Consider the following 20499-nt stretch of genomic DNA (forward strand, 5'->3'; position numbering starts at 1 on the left):
AAATATATTCTGAAGAATTGCTGAGTTTTGTTTTTTTGCTGGAGCTCAAATTTTTGAGGGCTATATTCAATGACTCAAGAAAATGTCTGTAGTTAATTAAAATATTTGAAGAGTTAGTGTAATGATACAGATGTTATTACGTTTTGTACAGTGATGTAATTATCTCAAACATGGAAAGAGAATGTCTTTAAAACTTTACAGGTGGACTACCTAGAAAGAGACAGCCACTGACTTTCATTAACTTTAGTGAGATTTGGTTCAATTTGGTTCAGGCCCCTATGCCCCAGTGCTAAATTACTACTAAATAGTAAGTATTTAAGATTTTTTTAAACACTTGCTAATTAGTGTACTTGAACAAATAAAATTTTATGCTGAGGCTTATCCTTTCACTTACATTAAATAAAACCAAGCATGGTGCTAATCGGTCAATAGGATTACAGAGATGCAAATAAAAGGGACAGTCTCTTTCCAAAAGCATTCCAGGGGCAGTCTCTTTCCAAAAAGCATTTCAGATCTCACAACACCATGTAATATTCAGCTTTTATCAGTAACTAAGAAAGAATATTTCGAAATTGCTCGGTTTACCTTCTGTTCTCAGCTGATGGATGGCATCTGCACATGTCCTCATAAATATCTGAGCATCTTGATCTATCTGATCACGTTCTGTATCTGTCATCCTCACATATTCAGACATAATATGGCTGAGAAACAAGACAAATTGTCACTTCTAAGAAATCCCCAACATAGCACCTATAAGCACACATTTTGGACCTTCTTTCCACTCATCATCTCCCCAGAAGCTTTCTTGCAACACTGATTCACACATAAAAAGGAGATACAAACTATTTGTAAAAGTAAAAAGTACAATATCCATCACTTCTATAAAGATGAGAGGGATTTAGAACATTTTTTGAAGTGGTAAAAGATATCACAGATAGGAAGAACAACATATCCTATCATCTCCTGTATAACCAAGTACCAAGGAGGCACAGTAAAGCAATACAATTAGAAAATAAATCATCACCCTTAGCATTTATTCCAACAAAACAAAGAAACAAGAACAAACCACCACCAAGTAAGAAAAGAATAGTTCAAATACTGAAAGAAATACAAAAATTTTGAACTTATTTCACTTAAATGTATGTTTTTATCTTAAATCCTGAACTTTATTTTAAAAAGTAGCTGTTAAAAAATCTGTGAATCCAAACCACAGTAAAAAATATCAGAAAATAATGTACATTTTATATCAAATAGATTATAAGACTTTAAGACTTGTTTATTTCTATTTTAATTATACATTATGTATTTAATATTTTTAATAGGATTAATATATGCTTTTGTTACTAAATTAATGAAAATGGAGGAAACCACAAAGGCTAAGTAACATCATTGTGTTTTAGGCAGAGATCTCCATTCAGATGTTAACTGTATCCAGTATACTTAGAGCTTTACTTACAGTACACTTGTAAGACTTTTTGTCCCTTCTTGTCAGTAAAATATTAATACAACATAGATAACCACCAGAAAAAACATACTGTAGGGAGACATTTAGCAGTGGCTGCACAGGATGATAAGACTTTGCTACAGCACGTTATCCAACGTTCATCTTGGGTTTCCTGATCACTCACCACAGCCTATTTTGCCTTTAAACCAGAGAGAAAATTTTCAATATATGCACACATTTTAACTTAAGATTTTTATTTATGAGTGAAAATTTTCTCTCTTCTTCAAGGTATGTATAATGCAACTGTATCAATTAAATTAAACAGGTAAAAAGAAGAGATCTTCAGTTTCCAAAGCTAGCCTGATACCCTAGAGATGTCCCTCATACTTCACCACAACAATGTCAAAACTTCCCTACATCTCCTACAATGCCTGCCACAGGAATGCCCTACAACCATTTCACATCTTCCCATCTCGTTCTCCTCTATCACCTCTCATCACATGCAATCCCACCAGTTGCTTCTCATATGTCAAAGTACTGTCAGTGTGGTTCTCCCACTGCTTCTCCACAAAGTTTGAAGCTCACTCTATCATCCCCAGGTATCCCAAAACATCTTCACCCTCACCCTGGGTGACTGGCTATATATATATCTCTATATATATTAAAAAAAAAAGAAAAAAAAAAGGCATCACAAGGTTCACCTTGCTTGAAAATTGGTATCTGCTGTATTGCAGATAAGCACAAATTAGCCGACAAACAGAAAGGCAAATTAATTATAAGTAATATTATTTATTTTCCTCTTGTTTGTTTCCAACACTATCACATATTTGACATATAAATATTAGGGATTTTTTTCCCTCTGATTAAAACCACTCTAAATATTGTAAAATTATTTTGTATGATTTACAGAAGATTTACAGAAAAGCAGCCATATATAATGTTTCCATTTGATTTTCAAGAGCTGATTTGCTCTCCTTTGCTCAGGAGAGATGAGTTCCATATAATTATGGCAAAAGCCCTATTGAAATTGTAATCAGTGCTAGTCTAAACTGGACCTCTCACTTGTATTCTCTTAGAGAACAGCTTCTGAACAATGAAAAAAATCTGACATTGTCTCATTTTAGAGACAGCCTTTTCCTACCTGATTAAAATGACATACTGATGGTTACAATGCAGTGTAAAACAACTCACACCATTAAATATATTAGGACAGACTGCTTCCCTACTCCCTTTGCACAGCTTACACGGAGTGTGGTACACCTAGGTTCTTGTACCCTGCCCAACTGTGTGGTATTTAATGAGTTCTATGCTTTCCATGCACTTTTTAACTGTACAGGGTAAAGATTACAAAATGCAAACAAGAATTTTCATTTAAATCAGCCTTAGAAATACATATGAAAAAACTGCCTGAGGCACGGTTGGTTTTTACTAGTAGGGTAACTATTAGTGATCCTCAGTGCATCACTATGTTACTGACACCTTTGACAAGTTGTTCTGTTACCTTTCATAGCTGCAAAAATAAAAACAGGGTAGGTCAAATTTTTACAGCAGTTTCACAGCTTCGAAGGCAGCAAAATGCGACAATCTAGATAAAGAATAAATAGAATACTCTTTTTTTTTATTTTTTTTCCCCATTTATAGCTTAGTGTCTGGCACCAGCACTTCTGAAGAAGATCTAGTCAAGCCACCCAGAGCCAAGGACACATGAAACTCCAGCCCCCTTGTGAAGGCAAGGATGGAGCCACCCAACTGCATGGCATTATGCCAAAACACATACAACATCCACTGGTATTAACAGGGCCCCTGAGCCCCACTGCACTCCTCAGGAAGTCTGCATGTGCAGAAAATCCATCTAATCAACAGCTTCTAACTTTACTGGAGAAAGAACCATTTGTTTAAAAGGAACGGGCCAAAGGGACATCCCCTCTCCCTAAAACAGACAAACAAAAAAATCCCAAGCCACCTACATGTCAGAGATGCAAAGACTTGCTTCAAAGTACTACCAGCAGCAGTGTCACTGGGCTGCTACATCATGAAATCAGGAAAGGTCAAATGAACCATTTTTTTTTTCAGAAAGAATCACAAGAACTTGCCAAAGCATGAGGCACACACTGGCTAATGTATGCAGACAAAGAAGGGGAGAAGGGTGCACAATTCTTGTAGATTTTTATCCCCATCAGCTAGAAATAGCTTCACAGGAAATTTGGGTTGGACAGCAACTTAAGAAGAGGGGTTAAGAGTGAGATAAAGACAGTGGCCATCAAGTAGGCAGACTTCAATGGTATAAAAAAGAAAGGAAGATAGGTTTCCTTTTTCTATGGAATTCAAAGACTGAACAGAAAAATTCCAGGTGAACTGGTATTCTTCCTATGGAAATGACATTGGGATAATTTGCAATTCTGTCCTTGATCGAAGGGAAGAACAGGCAATGCAGTAAGAGATGAACTATGCTATTTCAAGAGCTCTTCATTGAGTTCAAATACAATAAAGCAGAATACAGAAAGTGCAAATTAGGTCTGATTGCTACTGGCAACTTTGAAGGAACACAGCACATAAGGATGCAATCAGAAAAGGGTCAAGTCCAGGATGAGACTGACAAGGGACTGCCTAGGATAACATGAGATTACTCCACAAATATTAATACAGAAAGACCAAAGAATGTGTTGGCTTGCTACTCAGTAAAGAAATAAAAGTATATGCAGAGTATGAAGAAAACCTAGATATTTATGGCTTTCTCTGCATTAGCTTTCATCTCTGAGGTCAATTGTAAAGTGCAGTTACTACTACCTTTAGCTTACTGTTACTAAACATAGGCCTAATTTAGTACCTCTGACATTCAGAAAAAAAAAAATCAAAGTTATTTGTTGATATTTCCATCAGTAATAGCAAGTGATAGGTGTTAGGTAGTAATAACAGGATGCTGAGCGTGTATGGTGCCATAACAGGTCATGGCATGAGTGTTTCTGAAGGTGCAGTGCTTCTGAGCTAATGATGCAAGCAGAATTCAAAAAGTATGTATCCCTCCTATCTGTATGCCAATGGTGTGCTCTTGAAGGGAACTCACTGGCTTCAAAAAAATCCCAGGGTGAATAAACATCATACAGTTTGCAGAAACAGGAGGCCAAACTCTGGAATAAAATAGAAAATGCATCAAATTAAAGGATGTATCTTTGCCGCCAGGAATTAGTGGAGGATAGATGAGTTCTAGGTAGATGAAAAGATGAAACTGTAGCATCTGTATTTGGAAAAAAAAAAAAAAAAAAAAAAAAAAAAAAAAAAAAGTAAAGGATTTATAGACCACTCAGCCTAGGAAAATAAAAGAACAAATGATCAATTTTTAACTGCTTAGAAAAGAACAAAACGATAACTAATATCTATGATGTATCACAAATAAGTCACATACCGAGTAATTTACGTTGGGAATGTAGCAACAGGTCTCACGGGTGGATGAAGACCAACCACTGACATATATCTTCTCTCTAGTTTTTTTTTTTTTACCATCCCACATGACATTCTCATAAGCTACCAGCAAATAAGTAAGTTACAAGGAGCAAATACTGTACAGATGTGAAACTGTTTGGAAAGCTGAACATAGAGTAGTTATACACCAAACCAGGAGGAGGTACTGAGTTGTGTTCCACAGGGGCTGTCCTGCTTCTGATACTGTTAAATACTTGCATAACAACTCAGTGAAATGGAGTACACATTTACTAAATTTGCAGAGGCAAAGTAGTAAGCAAATTAAAAGTGTTTTAACTGAACAAGACTTCAGTTCAAAACAATATTGCCAACATGGAGAAATGATGCGAGGAATTTGAATAAGGGATGGTCTTCGTTGCAGCAGGAACAATTACCTGAACACACAGAGCGTGGGGAACAAGCAATTAGGAAACAGTACTTCAAAAAGCCATCGGGGATCATGCTGGACCATAAACTGAATGTAACAACATATTATTGCATAAAAGTGATCTTTACTATGGGATGCATAAGTGTAGTACAACCCATTGCAAATAAAAGGCAATCTTTCTGCTGTCCTGCGCTTTTGGAGTGTTGTTTCATTTCTGCACCTCACTGCAACACTGGCTGGGATAGTGTCCAAAGGAGAGGAAAAAGCAGAATAAAGAGAAATAATAAAGAGAACATGTACAGAAACACAAACGTACACATTGAACAGTAAAGACTACGGAGAAACCAGTGTATGTTATTGAGGAAAAAAAATAATAAAAAAAAAAAATCTAGGAGCACAGATAAGGAAACAAGACACAAAGCAGAGGGAGAATACAGAAGGTCCACTGCAGGATATTTTTAAAAGTAAGGAAGGCAGAATGTTAAGAATGATCTCGCCATTCGCTTTTTGAATGCTACACTCCACCCAATCTATCTTTTCTATGATCCCGTTTTTCTGGAAAAGCATAGAGAACATCCTGTGGAGGCATTACACCAGGTTTTGGAATCAGTAACTCTTTCTGACGCTGCCTAAAATATTTTCTGCTTACTCATTCAACGAAGACACCAAACCAAGCAGAAAAAAGTTTCTGCTTGAAAAGCTTTTCCTGCAACAATGCATTACAAAATAAAGAAGTGAAAAGCTGAAATCAACCAGTTCTAAGATACAGATGTGGACTATGTTTAATGGAAATAAACATGACTTACCACATGCAGTATTGTCTTACAGATATATACATATCCCCCCAGAAAAGTGTGTATGTGTATGTGCATATGTATATATATGTATATGTATGCATAACCTTAGTTTTAAGTACAGCAGACATTTCTAAAAACTTCTTTCCTTTGGGCAACCAGTACATTTTAAATCATTATTATTATTTTATTTAACTACTAAATTCAAATAATATTTATTATGCTTTGGGCATTTTAATTTACTTCCTATTTCCATCAAAAAGCTGCTCAACATAAATCCAAAGTAAAAACCTGCCTACTCTAATGACAAAACATCTAACAACAACATCCTTAAAACATTTTTCTTAACGTCTGTGGGGAAGCTTCAGCTACTAGAGCAGGCAGTACAGGCACACCTCAATTAGTATTTCCAGTTCTGTAAAATATTGCTAAGAAAATCCAGAATGATGTTAAGAAGAATTACTATTTCTAAAATGTGATATCTGAACTTAGTAAAACGAGAAAATAAATTCTTTGAAAATAATTCCCTAGATAACATGGAAATACTATACCCCCATGAAGAGGATGCTAGACTTTCTCTTGAAGGCTATCTCCACTTTTTACTGTTGTAATGTAACAAAGGCTTGCTTCTTATAAAAACATTATTAAGTCAGCACAATAAAGCAGTTTGGCATTCTAGGGGAGCCTGTAAGAGACTATTTTTAGAATCCTTTAATGGTGACTTATTTTCTTTTATTAGCTACATCAAGGGAGCATTCTCCACAAAACCCAGGGCATGCATTCAACTATCTTCTATTAGTGGTCAAACATGCAATTGATTTATTGCTTTTTTTTTTTTTTTTTTTTTTTTTTTCCAGCTTTACTAGGTAGATGAACGTTAGAGCAAGAGGAGTAATTAGTGGGATCCGATACCACTTAAGGAAAAAATGCTTCTTTAATAATTTTTCAAAGTACATTAACTGCTGTAAACAACACACGAAACTTTCACACTTAACTGTACGGAAGGTCCACAGAAGCACATAGTGAAGATGTATCAGAAGGCACCCATCCCACCTTTCCCATGGAAAAAGCATTGTTACTCAGAACCAGTCTGCACAGCACTGATGGACCGTATAAATATCTCTACAGTTGCAAAAGAGAGTAAATAAGATGTCAAATTAACCCAGACAAACAGTTGATTTCCCTTTCAAGTATGAGGTCTTCTACTGTCAAAAAATTATCTTAATTCTTTTCCAATGTCTGATTAAACTAAAACAGTAAAAATAACTACTGGTCTTTGAATTATCTCAACCTAGAAAGATCTCTCGGAGAAAACGGAGACCTCCAGAGGATCATTTCCAATTCCCAATTGTTACTGTACTACAGCTAGTTCCTAGAACCAGATGTAACACAACTAAACTGCCTTGGTGGTTCAGTGGTCTGAAGCATGTAGGAGCTCATGAAGAAAGGCAAAGAAAGGCACAAGTTGTTCACAGACTAAATATCAGACAATTTACCAGTGACTGAACAAAAGATCTCTCATGGCAGAGTGAAGAAAGCAATGTGGGAGTGTATTACAGTAAATGTACAGAAAGAAAGAATACATAGAATACATGGCAATAATACACTAAAGAAGGGAAGTCAAGTAACAGCCCTTATCTGAAAGGAATGATCACTGTTTGCTTAAAAAGAAAAAAAAAGTCACCCACACCTTGTTAACATCTTTGGGAACGAAGAGTTTCTGCCTTTTCCTTTGCAGGATGAGTGATCACCTTGTTTTGTTGGAAACCATTTATGACTAAAGGGAGACAAAGGAAACAGCCAACTACCCCTACATCTAATTCTACCCCTGCATCTAATTCATCACAGAACTGAAAAAGAACAGGTAGCAGTCAGTTATGTCAATATAAATGAGAAATTATTCCACTAAAATCAACAAAGCCTCATCAGAGCATCACTTAGAAAAGAGTTGGTATTCAGACTTTACAGAGTTAGGAAAGGGTTTTGTTTAGTTTTCTTTTCTGCTCAGCTCTCTCACTAAAGACAGCCATTTGCTGAATGTTACATTGCAAGGTAAGTCCTTAAAGATTGCAATTTAGTAGGGATAAATTTCTAATATTTAAATTTCTGGTGTTTACCATATTGGCTAATCAATTGAAAATTACTTCTGTGATTATCAAGTAAATTTGATAATAAACCTACTTGAAAAAAGCTGGTGAGGAAGTCCTTAAGATAAACCAGCTATTAACAAATATCCAAATACTGTTTGTTAATGCAGTTTTTAAGTACTGTCAGAGTATTTTTTCAACAGAAACTGATTAATTTTCAAATGTTCTGAGATGCCTTACAGCATTACTTGATTGCTGAGTTTCACTTCCTTCCAAAGATGCTTGGAGAGTGACTGCAGTTAAAAATATGCAGTGATAGCTCAGTGACAGCTACTATTAGTAGGAGCGCTGGTGATGCAGTCGCCCATGATTTAGCTACTTTCTTATAAAACACCCTGCCACTAAATGTGCTCACTGATCATGATGCCCAAAGGGCTTCATTAGGTTTGAAATGTATAAATAGAAAGGTGAATAGTGAAGCCAGCACAAAAATAGTTAAACTGATCAATAAGTTTGCTACTTTTATATATATATATATACACACATATATGTATATATACGCATTTATTTTTTATTCTAAGACAAGGCTCTAATGCCAAATAAAACAGCAGTATTTTTCCTTAAGATGTGTGAGGTGGAGAAAGCCCAAGTTTTTATTTTATTGACACAGATTTTAACAGTAGTACAACACATTTTTTAAGCAAAATGCTGAGAAAAAATGCATGCATTTGGAGAGAATTTTGATGGAAGAGATTCTATATGTACCCCTCTGTAAATCAGAGTCTTCTAACAGGCCAGTTTCCAAAACAGCCTTCCACTCTAACTTGTGCTGCCAGCGGAGGATGATACCAGATCATCGGTACCACACATTAAAGCTCTCAGAAGTTCTGACCAGAGGAGAACCATGGTAGACAGGATACAACAAGAAACATGACAAAACAAAAAATCCCTATTACAGAAAGCTACAAAATTATAAGGGAAAGTAAGTGAACCCTGATAAAGAGGAGAGGATAACGGTGCAGGTGGCTTAAAGTGCACCTCAGACCATTGCATCACTTGTTTAAGGTTTGCCTCTCAGGTTACAGCTAACAGCCAATTCAAGAAGAAAAGAGGTGAACAAGCAATTAGTAATTCTTGAGCTTTTCAGATTTAAATTTAAATACTTAAAGTTTGATTAATTAGGCCTGGACCTTAGTTTCAATTAACCTTTCTTCCAGTTGTCTTTCTCATCTTCCTCTAAAAATGAACTAAAGATCTCCCCTCTGCAGGATAGTTTATATATGCCAAAAACAATAATAATAAAAAATATAAAAATAAAGAAGTATTTACTGGAGAATTCATTCTGTAAAAGTAAGGTCAAAGAAGCAACCACACTTCTTCACAATGTGTTACATCCAGAAGTTCCACAAAGCTGAGTAACTCAACCACATAGCTCAAAAGTCAATTTTCACTGACACATTCTACTATAGTTTAAAAACAAATAGCGGAATTGACAAAATACAGAGTATTCAAATTTCATTAACAGAATTAAGCCTTCTACATAAATTCCAGCTCTTCTTTTTGTATTAAATTCTTTACAATTTTTCCCTATAGTCTGTTATTAAAACTTCTGTCTGGAATGAATGAGGCGTTTAAGACTGAGACTGCCGGCATGGATGCTACAGTCCTCTTCGTATTCACAAAGTAGAATAGCATGAGCAATCTAGTAGCGAATTTGACAGCACTATTTCTTTTATATTTGACCTTTAAGGCCAGGATCAACTGCAATCAGATGAGATTCTCATGATTATTGTAAAGGTTAAGAAAGGAAATGACAGTTCTTTTTTTTTTTTTCTCTCCTTAGTTAATGCCTAAGGCAGGGAAAAATCACTGAGAATTACCATGATAACTGGTTAAAAGAGAGTTTACAGAAAGAACGTTATCAACTTTTAGAAAGCAAAATAGCTTGGATAAATTTTTACTCCCTTTTATCACCTCTATTTTATGCACACTATTGCTAATAAAACACAAATAGTACCCCGAAGTCATCTGCTACTGACAGGTTGTTCTCTCTGCAGCTATTTGCAGTTTCTCAGTTTATGCATTCACATGGAGTTTTCACACAAGAAGTTATTTCAGTATTCGATTGGTAGCTCCACCTAGTGTTGTTCATCATCTATTCCAAAAGCAACTGAAAAGCAGAGAGCTAGATATAACACATAGACTTTTGCTCAGTGCTTGTAAAAGCATCTCCTCTTATGCCTTCCACATACAACTGATTTGTGCAACACCCATGCAGGAACTTCATTTTCACCAGTACTGACTATGAATAGCTCTCATTGCCTTACATTTCTAAAACATGCCAAACTCTTCATTTTTGAGGCTCTCGGAGACAGGCATTACATTGATTTGGGACTCAGTATCTTCAATACACAGATGCCTTTACACTGTGTTAGCTCTACCTGAATTGCAGCAACAGTTTAGTTGCAGTCAGGGTTGTGGCAGAATCACAATGCAGACAAGGCCGATTCAATCCATGCAACTCTGCCGTCATGTCAGAGAAATACAACACAGGAAATAGTGAAGCTTACATAAGAACCTTCAAAAGGAAAAGTATTTCCTATTTCTGGAATGGAGTACTGTACAATAAGATGACTACTAAGTAGAAAAAATTTTTAGTTAAAAAGCAAGTTTTCAATTTCTCAAATTAATTGATTATTTGTTCGCCAAAATACGAGTTGCAGAAATGTTTAGGTCTTAGGATAACTTGATATAATAATTCACTAAGCATGTGAAATCTGCAGATCATGATTTTTTTTTTCTTACTAGCACCAATCTGTAAAACTTCCATTTTACTCTTCTACAAATCATACTAATAAGGCTAACAGCAAGTAAGCAGATCCAGCAAATCTGAATATCTCCTAATAGCTGAGGAGAATTTAAAACTTTCTCTACACAATAACTACCAGAACTTAAGCAAAAAGTTTTTGTCACAGAAAAGCAAAACCTGTGCTGTTGTCCCAACACAACACCGTATTTTAAGTGATGCCCTTCGTCTGAATTCGCGTTCTAGAACCTGAAGAGTTAACATCACTCACCTCCAGGCCCTGCTGATGCTACTGACTATATACTTGGAGACAACAAGGACGTTTAGCATCACAGAGTGGAAGGCATAAACTGGATGACTGAATCTAGTCTTCTGCTCTCTCGGGAACCAAAGCAGAAACTTATTCTGCAGGTCCTTAAGAGGTGTTGGGCTCAGACAGACAGCCTGTTTCAGATCTCACCCCGAAAGCCTTATTCAAGTTCTGAGCCTCTTTTTATTTCGGACCAGTTTCTTTATGTGCCTGCATTATTATTCTTAAGTAGCTCATGGTATACCAAATATAATAAAAATAATAAGCAAATATAATAAAAATAATAAGCAACCTACATTTTGTTTTCAATCATTATGCCTATAGATTTTTTGGCAGTCTACTTTATAAATCTGAAAATAAATTAAAATAAATCAAAACTATTAAAAAAAAAATACACACTTGCCTGTAAGCATTAATGTAATCCTTTCTGTGTTGCAGAAGAAAATCTTTCAGCTTCCCAATATTGGAAATCTAAAAGAAGAGAAACCATATTAAATGCCAAAGTTACATAAATTAATATTTTCTTATGTTTAAAGTTCAGTAATTCCATTCCTCAAACATGAATTAGTAAAATTAATTTTGTAACAATTAATTTTCACATTTTTCAAGCAATCAGTACATAAAAATCATGGAAAGCTCTGTTATATGAAGGCAGAACTTATAAAGGAATAGTAAAAATGTATGTCTTGTGTACAAAAAGCATAAACTAAATATTAAATACTAGCAAACAAATATTAAGCATATCACTAAACATTACTAAACTTTTCAAAGTGATATGAACCAGAAACCAAGAAGCCAACATATATCTCAGAAAATAAATTCATTTCAGATTATACAAGAAAATTTTTAACATTTTGCTGATGAAGAGCGATGCAAATACTCAAGTTCAGTTACGAGAACTTGTAGAGCAAGGTGCTGCCCCCTCCTTCCTATTTGTGCAGCAATACAGCGAGTGACCAGTTTGTGCCTGAAGCCAGACATCATCTCTATCATCTGGCATGTTTTGCCAGGGAATATATCCATTCCCCGCACCCCCCACCCCCTTTTTCTGGATTTCTATTTCTGGATTTCCACTTGACCATGGATACATTTTTGATGTAAATTCATTTGATTATCAAAGCCTTTACAGAGATCTTTTGAAAAGATAAAAAAAAAAAAAAGCTCCTAAAATATGAAAGAACTTTGGAAAACTTCAGTTGAATTTAAAAAATTTGGTGTAGCATCAGATGCTACTTATCTTAGAGAATGGAAGAAGTACAGAAATCCAGTTTTAAATCAGCCATGGAAACAAGATGAGTACCAATATGACTTCCTTAACAGGTCATGAAGTAGACATGATGGGGCCAAGGGCAGGGAAGAAATTATATACATTACAGGTAGGTATTTTCAAGGTGGGAAGTGCACAGGGAACCCTTCTAAAGCATATTCTCAAATATTCATTAATAATTCAGCTTTAAAAAGCATGCAAGGAATTTTACAAAGCAATAGTTGTTTTAGTTTACAAATAAAATAAATGTGGTTTACTCCATGTATCTGGGAAAAGGCATCAGAAGCCGTTCAAGTCTTAAAATCCTATTTTCATGCAAATGGTCCTTGTAATTAAACAAACAAAAAACCACAGAGAAAGAACACAGAGTAGTTTGCATAAACGGAAGATTAATTCCCCCAATTATTTTTCACAAGATCTGAAAAAAAAAGAAAAAAAAAATGTACTTAGACAGACTGCTGTGATTTGTACAGCTAAAATGCATTTTCCTGCACAAATAGATGTGTATACTTTTCCCTGTTATCATTTGCTGTTTCCTTTTTACTATAACCCATGGTATCAGATAACTTTCCCAATTTCCATGTTTTAAGTTTTCCAGATGATTAACAGCACAAAGAATTTTATCCCAGTTACAGCAAACAGAGTTTGGTCATTATCTCCAGTAGATCCAAACTTTCCTAAAGTGTGTTAGGACTGTCATAAGCAATAAGAAGAGAAACACTGAAATCACTCCTCAAGATCAACGAGGCACAAAAATTAAGTCAAACCATTCTATAGCTGTTCCTCCCCATCACCACCAGAACATAATTTTTGTATTCTGATCTCTTTCTCAGCTCCGAATTTGTACATCATGAACTTTGCTTAATAGGTAAATTGAGCTTGACCATAAAAGCAGAACAGTTTAAAAAGTCATACAGTGTTTCAGCAGAACAATAATCCTTAATAGGCAGAAAGAAAGTGCTATGGGGGACAAAGAGTGGAAACGTGAAGTCAGAGACAAACTCCAGAACATTTACATTAATACGTGAACAAACACTAGACTAGAAAAGAGATTAGCAAAATTTTATAAGTAATAAATCTTAATATTATTGCAATAGCCACAATTTAGGGGTGATTAACAAGCAGAAAGAATCAGAATGACAAGCAAGAACACTGTCTTACAGTAATTAATTCATCTAGTCACAAAGAGCATTCTATTTAGGCTAAAATTGTCATCGTGTGTTTGAATTGCACTGACCCCACTTTGCCTCTCCTTCATTTGTAAGGCTATTTTCATGAATTTAGAATGACACCATTATGCCCATACTTGCATCAAGCTCTTAGTTCCCAAGATTTGCATCAGAAGTGAGACTTCTTGTTCTGCTTTCCCTCAAATCCTAACAGCATCCTCTGGGATCTTGCACTGAGGCTATTTCTCTTTTGCCTTATCTTATTGTGGACTACTGGCATAGTTGTGAATTCAATTTGTCTTTACAGCATCAACAAAATAAAGTGATTTTTATGAAAAAGGTCTCACTAGCATTAAATAAAGGGACTGTGAATTTTATCTCACACACACACACCTTTTTTCTTTTTCTTTTTTCTTTTTCTTTTTAAAGGTACCATGCTTATCTTCTACAGACACAAAATATCCATGATTATACAAATATAAATCTTGAAGATATCTCCAGGGTCATCAACTGGCATTTATTCTGGGGTTATCAGAGGCACACCATACACTCTTTACAGACTTATCAAGCTCCATCCTAAGGGCAATAAAGCCTCTTCCTCTTCCAACCGACGGCCTTTATGAGAATCTTACTGCTCTTATTATGAATTAGAACTGCCAAAATTTCAGGTTTCCTAATGACCAACTTCCACCCATCTGTTCTTGTTTCAAAACAGTCCTTTCCCTTAAGAGCTCTTCTTCCCTTATGAGTTTTACTCTAAATTATCTCCCCAACACCTTCAACCCAGACAAAAGACCCCGAGCTTTTAGTTTCTCCACACAAGGTAGTTCTGAAGTTGCTTAATTCGTAAGTTTTCTTTGCATGTGGTCCAGTTTCTATCAATCCTCTTCCAAAGCAAATGTCCAGAAGGGCACACACTGGTGTTCATACTTTGTTACTCACCTGGAAATGTTTTTTGCATTTTTTTTTTCATTTTGCATAACCAATTTGCATTGGTTAGCTCAGAGCTTACTCCTTGTTTTGGTCAGCATTTGGTCAGCATTTCCTCATCACTGCATTTTACCAAAATCTTACTTTTTTTTTTTTATTCCCCCAAATGAGCACAGTGTTAAATATGATTACTTTTAAAACTCAATCCCAGAGTAATTCAACCATTAACCTCCAGTGCAGCACTTCTTTCAACGCAGAACTACTGCTTCTGCTACAGCCACATCATATTCAGGTAGTATTTTCTCTGCTAATCTCCTCTAGACTTATTAGCACTTTATCAGCCCCTTTACCATCAGACACCAGATCTTCTTAATAAAGGAAATATGATTTTCTTAAAGCATCAAGTTGGTTGGGCATATACTATTTTTAGTACGGCATGAAATCATACTCCATTGTATCTTACTTTCTATTTATCTTTTTCCACTTAAAGTCTTTCCTGAAGCCTGGAACACCTCTGCATCAGACTAAAAGCCCTGCTGATGCCATAATCATTTTCTCTCTGCGGACTTAATTATAGGCATTAAATTTTGCCCTCTGATCAAACGGTACCATCACCAACTCAATGTCTTTTCACCAAAAATAGCTGCCATCGGACTTGTGTCTGAACTCAGCCCAGGGATTATCTGATAACTGTGACATGACTTTATTAACACAGAGATTTGCTCCAAGTTTCCAGCCCCATGCCCTGGTTCCCAGTACCTACCTTGCTTTTACCCTGCTGGACCATGTCTCTCTCCATATTAATTCAGTCTGGAAATCATAACTGAGCTTTTCATAATATATACTCCAGCTGCATGACAAATCCACTTTTTTTCTCTCATTCTCTTTTTATTTACATACTTAGAGTATTTTAACTTGCAGGCTTTTTCATACCATTAGTTAAGTCACCATGAACTTTCCAAGCCTGAACTTTATCCTTACAAAGTCTTCCCTTCTGCAACAGTTTTCTTGGTCAACCAGTCTCTCCTTCTGCCATGTCCCCTGCTCCTTATTGCTTCTGGGCTAGTTTTTCATATATATCTATATTTTTTTGTTATCTTCTCTAATTAATCTTTCAAGTAGACATGGAACAATTTTAAATCCCACTTGTATTTTAGTGTATCCATTTTTCCCCGTTCAGTTTTCCCATCCATCGTAATTGCAACTTCCTATCTGCCATACACGCCTGCTTTCAAAACAATTACCCCACCAGTCTACACAGCCTTCAAAAGGATAGATGAAAGCAATTTGAAGATGAAGCACAAACACATCTCAGTACTGGCCTCCCGTCATAGTTCTTGGAAATTAACTGTCTTCCTCTCTGAAAATCTGCAGCAGAGAAATAAACCTTTCCTTCAGCCTTGAAACAAAGAAATGGTTTCCTTCTTTCCCCGGAGGGATAGGAGGGCTTAGAGAAATGCTCTTCACAGTTGCAGCACTCTTGCTCTACATTAAGAGCAAAGTTATCTTATAGAGAAGAACGCCACTGAATTTCTGGATAACTGACACTTTTATGAGAATCTGGGGAAAAAATACATTTCCTCCCAATATTGCCAACATCAGTTATAGCGTTACATTAACAGCATGTTCTCAAGCTGCTGTTCACCGCCAGAATACCAAAGGTTACTTTCTTTTTGACAAAAACATACAGTCCCAGACTTTCCCTCATCCATCCGCGTTCCCACCTGCACTCCACACTCTGGCTGTCCCATGAGGGTCAGTACCACACAGTGACACACTGGAATGATTTTTCTTAAAATTATTCTTCTGAAAAATGGGCTAATAACGTTTAAGAGTAAATGCAAACAATCTCTTGCATTTGTTTTGACACCCAAATATTTTTATCACCGCAAGGCAGAAGAGAAGCTAGACAGCAGCAGTAGGGAACTTCCTAAAAGATGCATCTGCCATGAAACATGGTGCACGTAATTACAACTTAAGAAACTTAAAATGATAACCCACACACTCAGGTACACAAGTCAGAGACTCCAGGTGTTACTTAACCCCCCAAGCAGGGTTCTGGCAATGGAAACCCGTGTTTCTCTGCAGTGAACCAGCAATCATTATCCACTGGGTGGCAACACCAGGGTAAGCACTGTGCATCGTGTAAGTAAAAAGCTCTCTATAAATTCACATTAAAGCCTGTAATGTAACTTTTTAAAGTCACTTTAGGTTCCAGTTTATACTCTACCTTCATTTCAAAGATCACCTTCATTGTACACTACCTCTTTAACACATGTATCTGTGTTCTGTTGCCCCTGTAGATTTTCAAACGACTTTTATTAAACCATAAAAGCAACTATTGCATATAATGCAGGTCCAGCACAAAAAGAAGCTGTGAATGGCTGCCATCTGCTACCACAGGTGGCATGCACAGCTCTATTTATACTTGGGGCCTTCACTAGGAAATGGTAGATGTTGTTCTGTTTAGAGATTTTTCTTATTATTTTAGAGCAGCTTATATTTTTAAATAAGAAGATAAACAGGAAAGCACTCCCAGCTAAGCAGCATCTTCAAAAGATGTGTATGCTTTGAACAAAGACGCTGATTATGTTTCTTGCAGTATCTTAGCAATACATACAACATTTCTTTCCACTCGCCACAAAGAATTGATCGCTCACGAAACAGTAGGCTCCAATTTGCATACGCTTAACCCACTGCAAGAAGCAGCAGCATTGTTTACGATTAAAATGATTGGGGTAGGTTCCCGTGACATATTGTAGGGAGAAGTTGACTGTGCTGAATAGTCATTTTCACTGAACAAACATAGCTTTTTATCAAGTTTACTTTGCTACCGGAACAATGAGCAACTATTTGCTACCATATAAAACTGACTGTTGCACTCTGTACTATGCTTCCACTCTGAACTTTGAAAAGATGTTGAAGAAAACTTTAAAAATACTTAAAAAGAAAATATAATGGAAAGACTGCAACAGTTGTAAGAGACACTGCATTTACTGTTGATTGATTCAGCAGCACACTGATAAGCACAACAGATGAAACTCCCTTGTTAATTGTAAAAAAAAAAAAAAAAAAAAAAAAAAAGTTACCAACAGGAGTTTTACATTGAACTTTTCAGTACGTCCAAAAAGACTGATCTTCAAAAGTTTATCTAAATAGATTTCATTTATAGGTCCATGAAAACGTAGCTACATTTTACAATCCCCTCTGCAAAATGGAAAAAAACAAACAAACAATAATAATAATAATATCTAGCTACCTATCGTGTTTCCAGTTCTAAAATTACAGTCAACCTGATTATTTCAGAAGAAATTCAGAATTTCAGTGAAATATTAGGTGATATTCAGGGGCTTCATGTTTCAGGCCAAAAAAGTACAACCTTAGTTCTAGCAGGAGGTATAGCAATCAGCAGAGAAATATAAACTTTTTTTTGTTTAATCACACATGAAAACCTAATTGTTTCAAAAAATAGAGGAAGTTTTCCATGCTTAGTGCAAATGTTTTCTGAAATTGGCAATTAAACCTAATCAACATTATAGATACCATAAACAGAAAACCAATTTTTATTAAACAAAGTGTAGAATTAAGAGCTTGGGCTCTTAACTAAACTATTGGAGTTGGGAAAGGCTGGTTAGGAAGGCTTTGATACAGAAATGTCTCCTGCGGAGACTTTTTCCACTGCAGAATACCTTTGATGAGATAGAGGTATGAACTTTTAAAAATAATTGTACATGAAAGACCAGATTCCACTGTTTCCTTACATGTTATATTTTAAGCACTGTAAACCCACTGAATTCACAATGGTTTCTGCAGCATTGTCGCCCAGAAACATATAGTGCTTTTTTTTTTTTTTTAAAGAAAAAAAATGGGTTCTGCACTTCAGAAAGTTGAATCTTCAGAACACGAAGTGATGCAATTCGCTGCTATGATGACACACACCAAGATACACCAAGATACTCAGCTTCAGCTCTGAATCTCCTTGGCAGTGTGAAAACCGTTGGTTAAAAAGATGTTGATGTTAAATTATTTCTAGCCCATTAGGTGGTGCTGTCCTACCGGAATGCACAGCCGAGGAGCACTGCACCGCCTCAAAATGCCAATTGGCCAGTTTTCAGATGATTTGTCTCTTGAGGGTATACATTTGGTTTAGGTTTCCACAGCAAACGGTAAAGTTTCTAAAATAGGTCACGCGGATCAATTGCTCTTGTAATCTGAAACCCAAAAGAGCAAATAATATCTAAACAATGGCATGGGGGTGGCCCTACACTCAAATGGGGTAGGAGAAAGCGAGGAGACAGTCAGCCTGGCTACCTCTAATCTCATGAAATTGGGACTTGGTTCAGTTTCTGCTTTCCATCAGCATATACGTTACAGCAGCAGCAACGGGCAGGGAAAAATTCTAATTGCGTTTTATTAGTAGTCTTTCATTCATAGTGAAGTAATGAACAGAACCAAGAATGGGTATGTGCTGTATTTAAAAAAAAAAAAAGAAAGAAAAGTATGGTATGTGGGGTAAAAACATTCAAAATTAAAATAATTCGATTACAACCATGAAAATGAAGTGTTTTCACTCTTCAAAGGTAAAGATGGCATTAAAAAAAAAAAAAAAGACCAAATATGTAATATTACCAGTATTTCTATAATTTAAAATAAAATTGGTGGTAGTGGTGGAGATGATAGAGTTATAAGGAATTATTACAAAAATTTACATTAGCCATCAGTTCACATTTTGAATACTCAACCTCTAATTACACTTTGGATGTGCATTTAATCATTTTGATATATTTTTTTTATTCACTGTTAATTTTACAACCTGGAAAATTTGGTAATAAATAACTCAATATCAGCCTAAAAGCTTCAAATCTCACCTTACTGTGCTTTCTTTAAAATATAATCTATTTGTATGGGATATATGATCTGGTTAAGTAAATGATGGAGAGACTGTTTTTGTGATTTTCTGGCACAATTACAAACTATTTTTCTTAAAGATTTTTCTAGTAGAAGTAAAGTACAATTAAGACCTAAAAGCATGAAAGATCCAGTTCCCCACCAACCATAATAAAGACCAAAAATACCCAGTATTATCACTGGAATTAGGTTTTATTGGGGTATTATTTGGGGTGGTACTTTTTTTTTTTTTTTTTTTTTTAAGTGTGTATAGTGCCAAGAGCAAACTCCGACTGTGTAGAAAAACTATTTTACAGGTATTGATTAAAAAAAAAAAATCAAACACTGAAATTATCATAATGCATATTGTGTGGTGTAACAAAGTATTTAAATGGTTTTATTCCAGGGACTTATAAACACAGGAAAAGTCTGTTTTATAGATAATTACTTAGAAACTAATTTTTAATTCTAAATCAAAAAACTGCAACACATGTAGAATTTCAATAAAGACATCTGTGTTAGTTTTGTCACTGTTTTCTTACATCTTGTGGGAATAAACTTGTTTGATACCCACATGTACAGAAGTACATCTAAATATTCTGAAAACTGCAGAGGGTCAACAGGAACATGAAGTGACCTTGAGAAAAAAAAATAACAGCCTTTCTAAAATGTAAAGTCAGGCTAAATGTTTTTATTTAACCAGTCTTCATCTACTCTCTCTGTGGCAACACATACTTTCAATAAAAAAGCAACATCTGACTTTAATAAAACTTACTATTTCCCTTTTTCTTGTTTATTGTCCAAGTCTAATCATAACTTTCTTTAGCATTTATATTTTTACACAATCATCCAAAACCTCATTGACTAAAATATAAACTCCACAACAATTGTGGGGAATGTTTTGGTTGAGAGATAAAAGTAAATTGGCCAAAATACATATTTGCAATAATTGGCCTTT

At 35.5% G+C, this 20499-nt stretch overlaps 1 protein-coding gene across 1 annotated transcript in view; it reads right to left on the reverse strand.

Annotated features, from left to right (window-relative positions):
• The window catches only part of STX18 (syntaxin 18), a 66606-nt gene that overhangs the window by 20698 nt on the left and 25409 nt on the right, over positions 1-20499 (reverse strand). Inside the window, exons 2-3 of the mRNA XM_084285820.1 lie at positions 11692-11759; positions 586-701 (exon numbers count right to left, since the gene is read on the reverse strand). Coding sequence (XP_084141946.1) covers positions 586-701; positions 11692-11759 — 184 coding nt within the window. The remainder of the gene's footprint in view (positions 1-585; positions 702-11691; positions 11760-20499) is intronic.

Source organism: Netta rufina (assembly GCF_964035555.1).
Source record: "Netta rufina genome assembly, chromosome: 4".
NCBI lineage: Eukaryota > Metazoa > Chordata > Aves > Anseriformes > Anatidae > Netta > Netta rufina.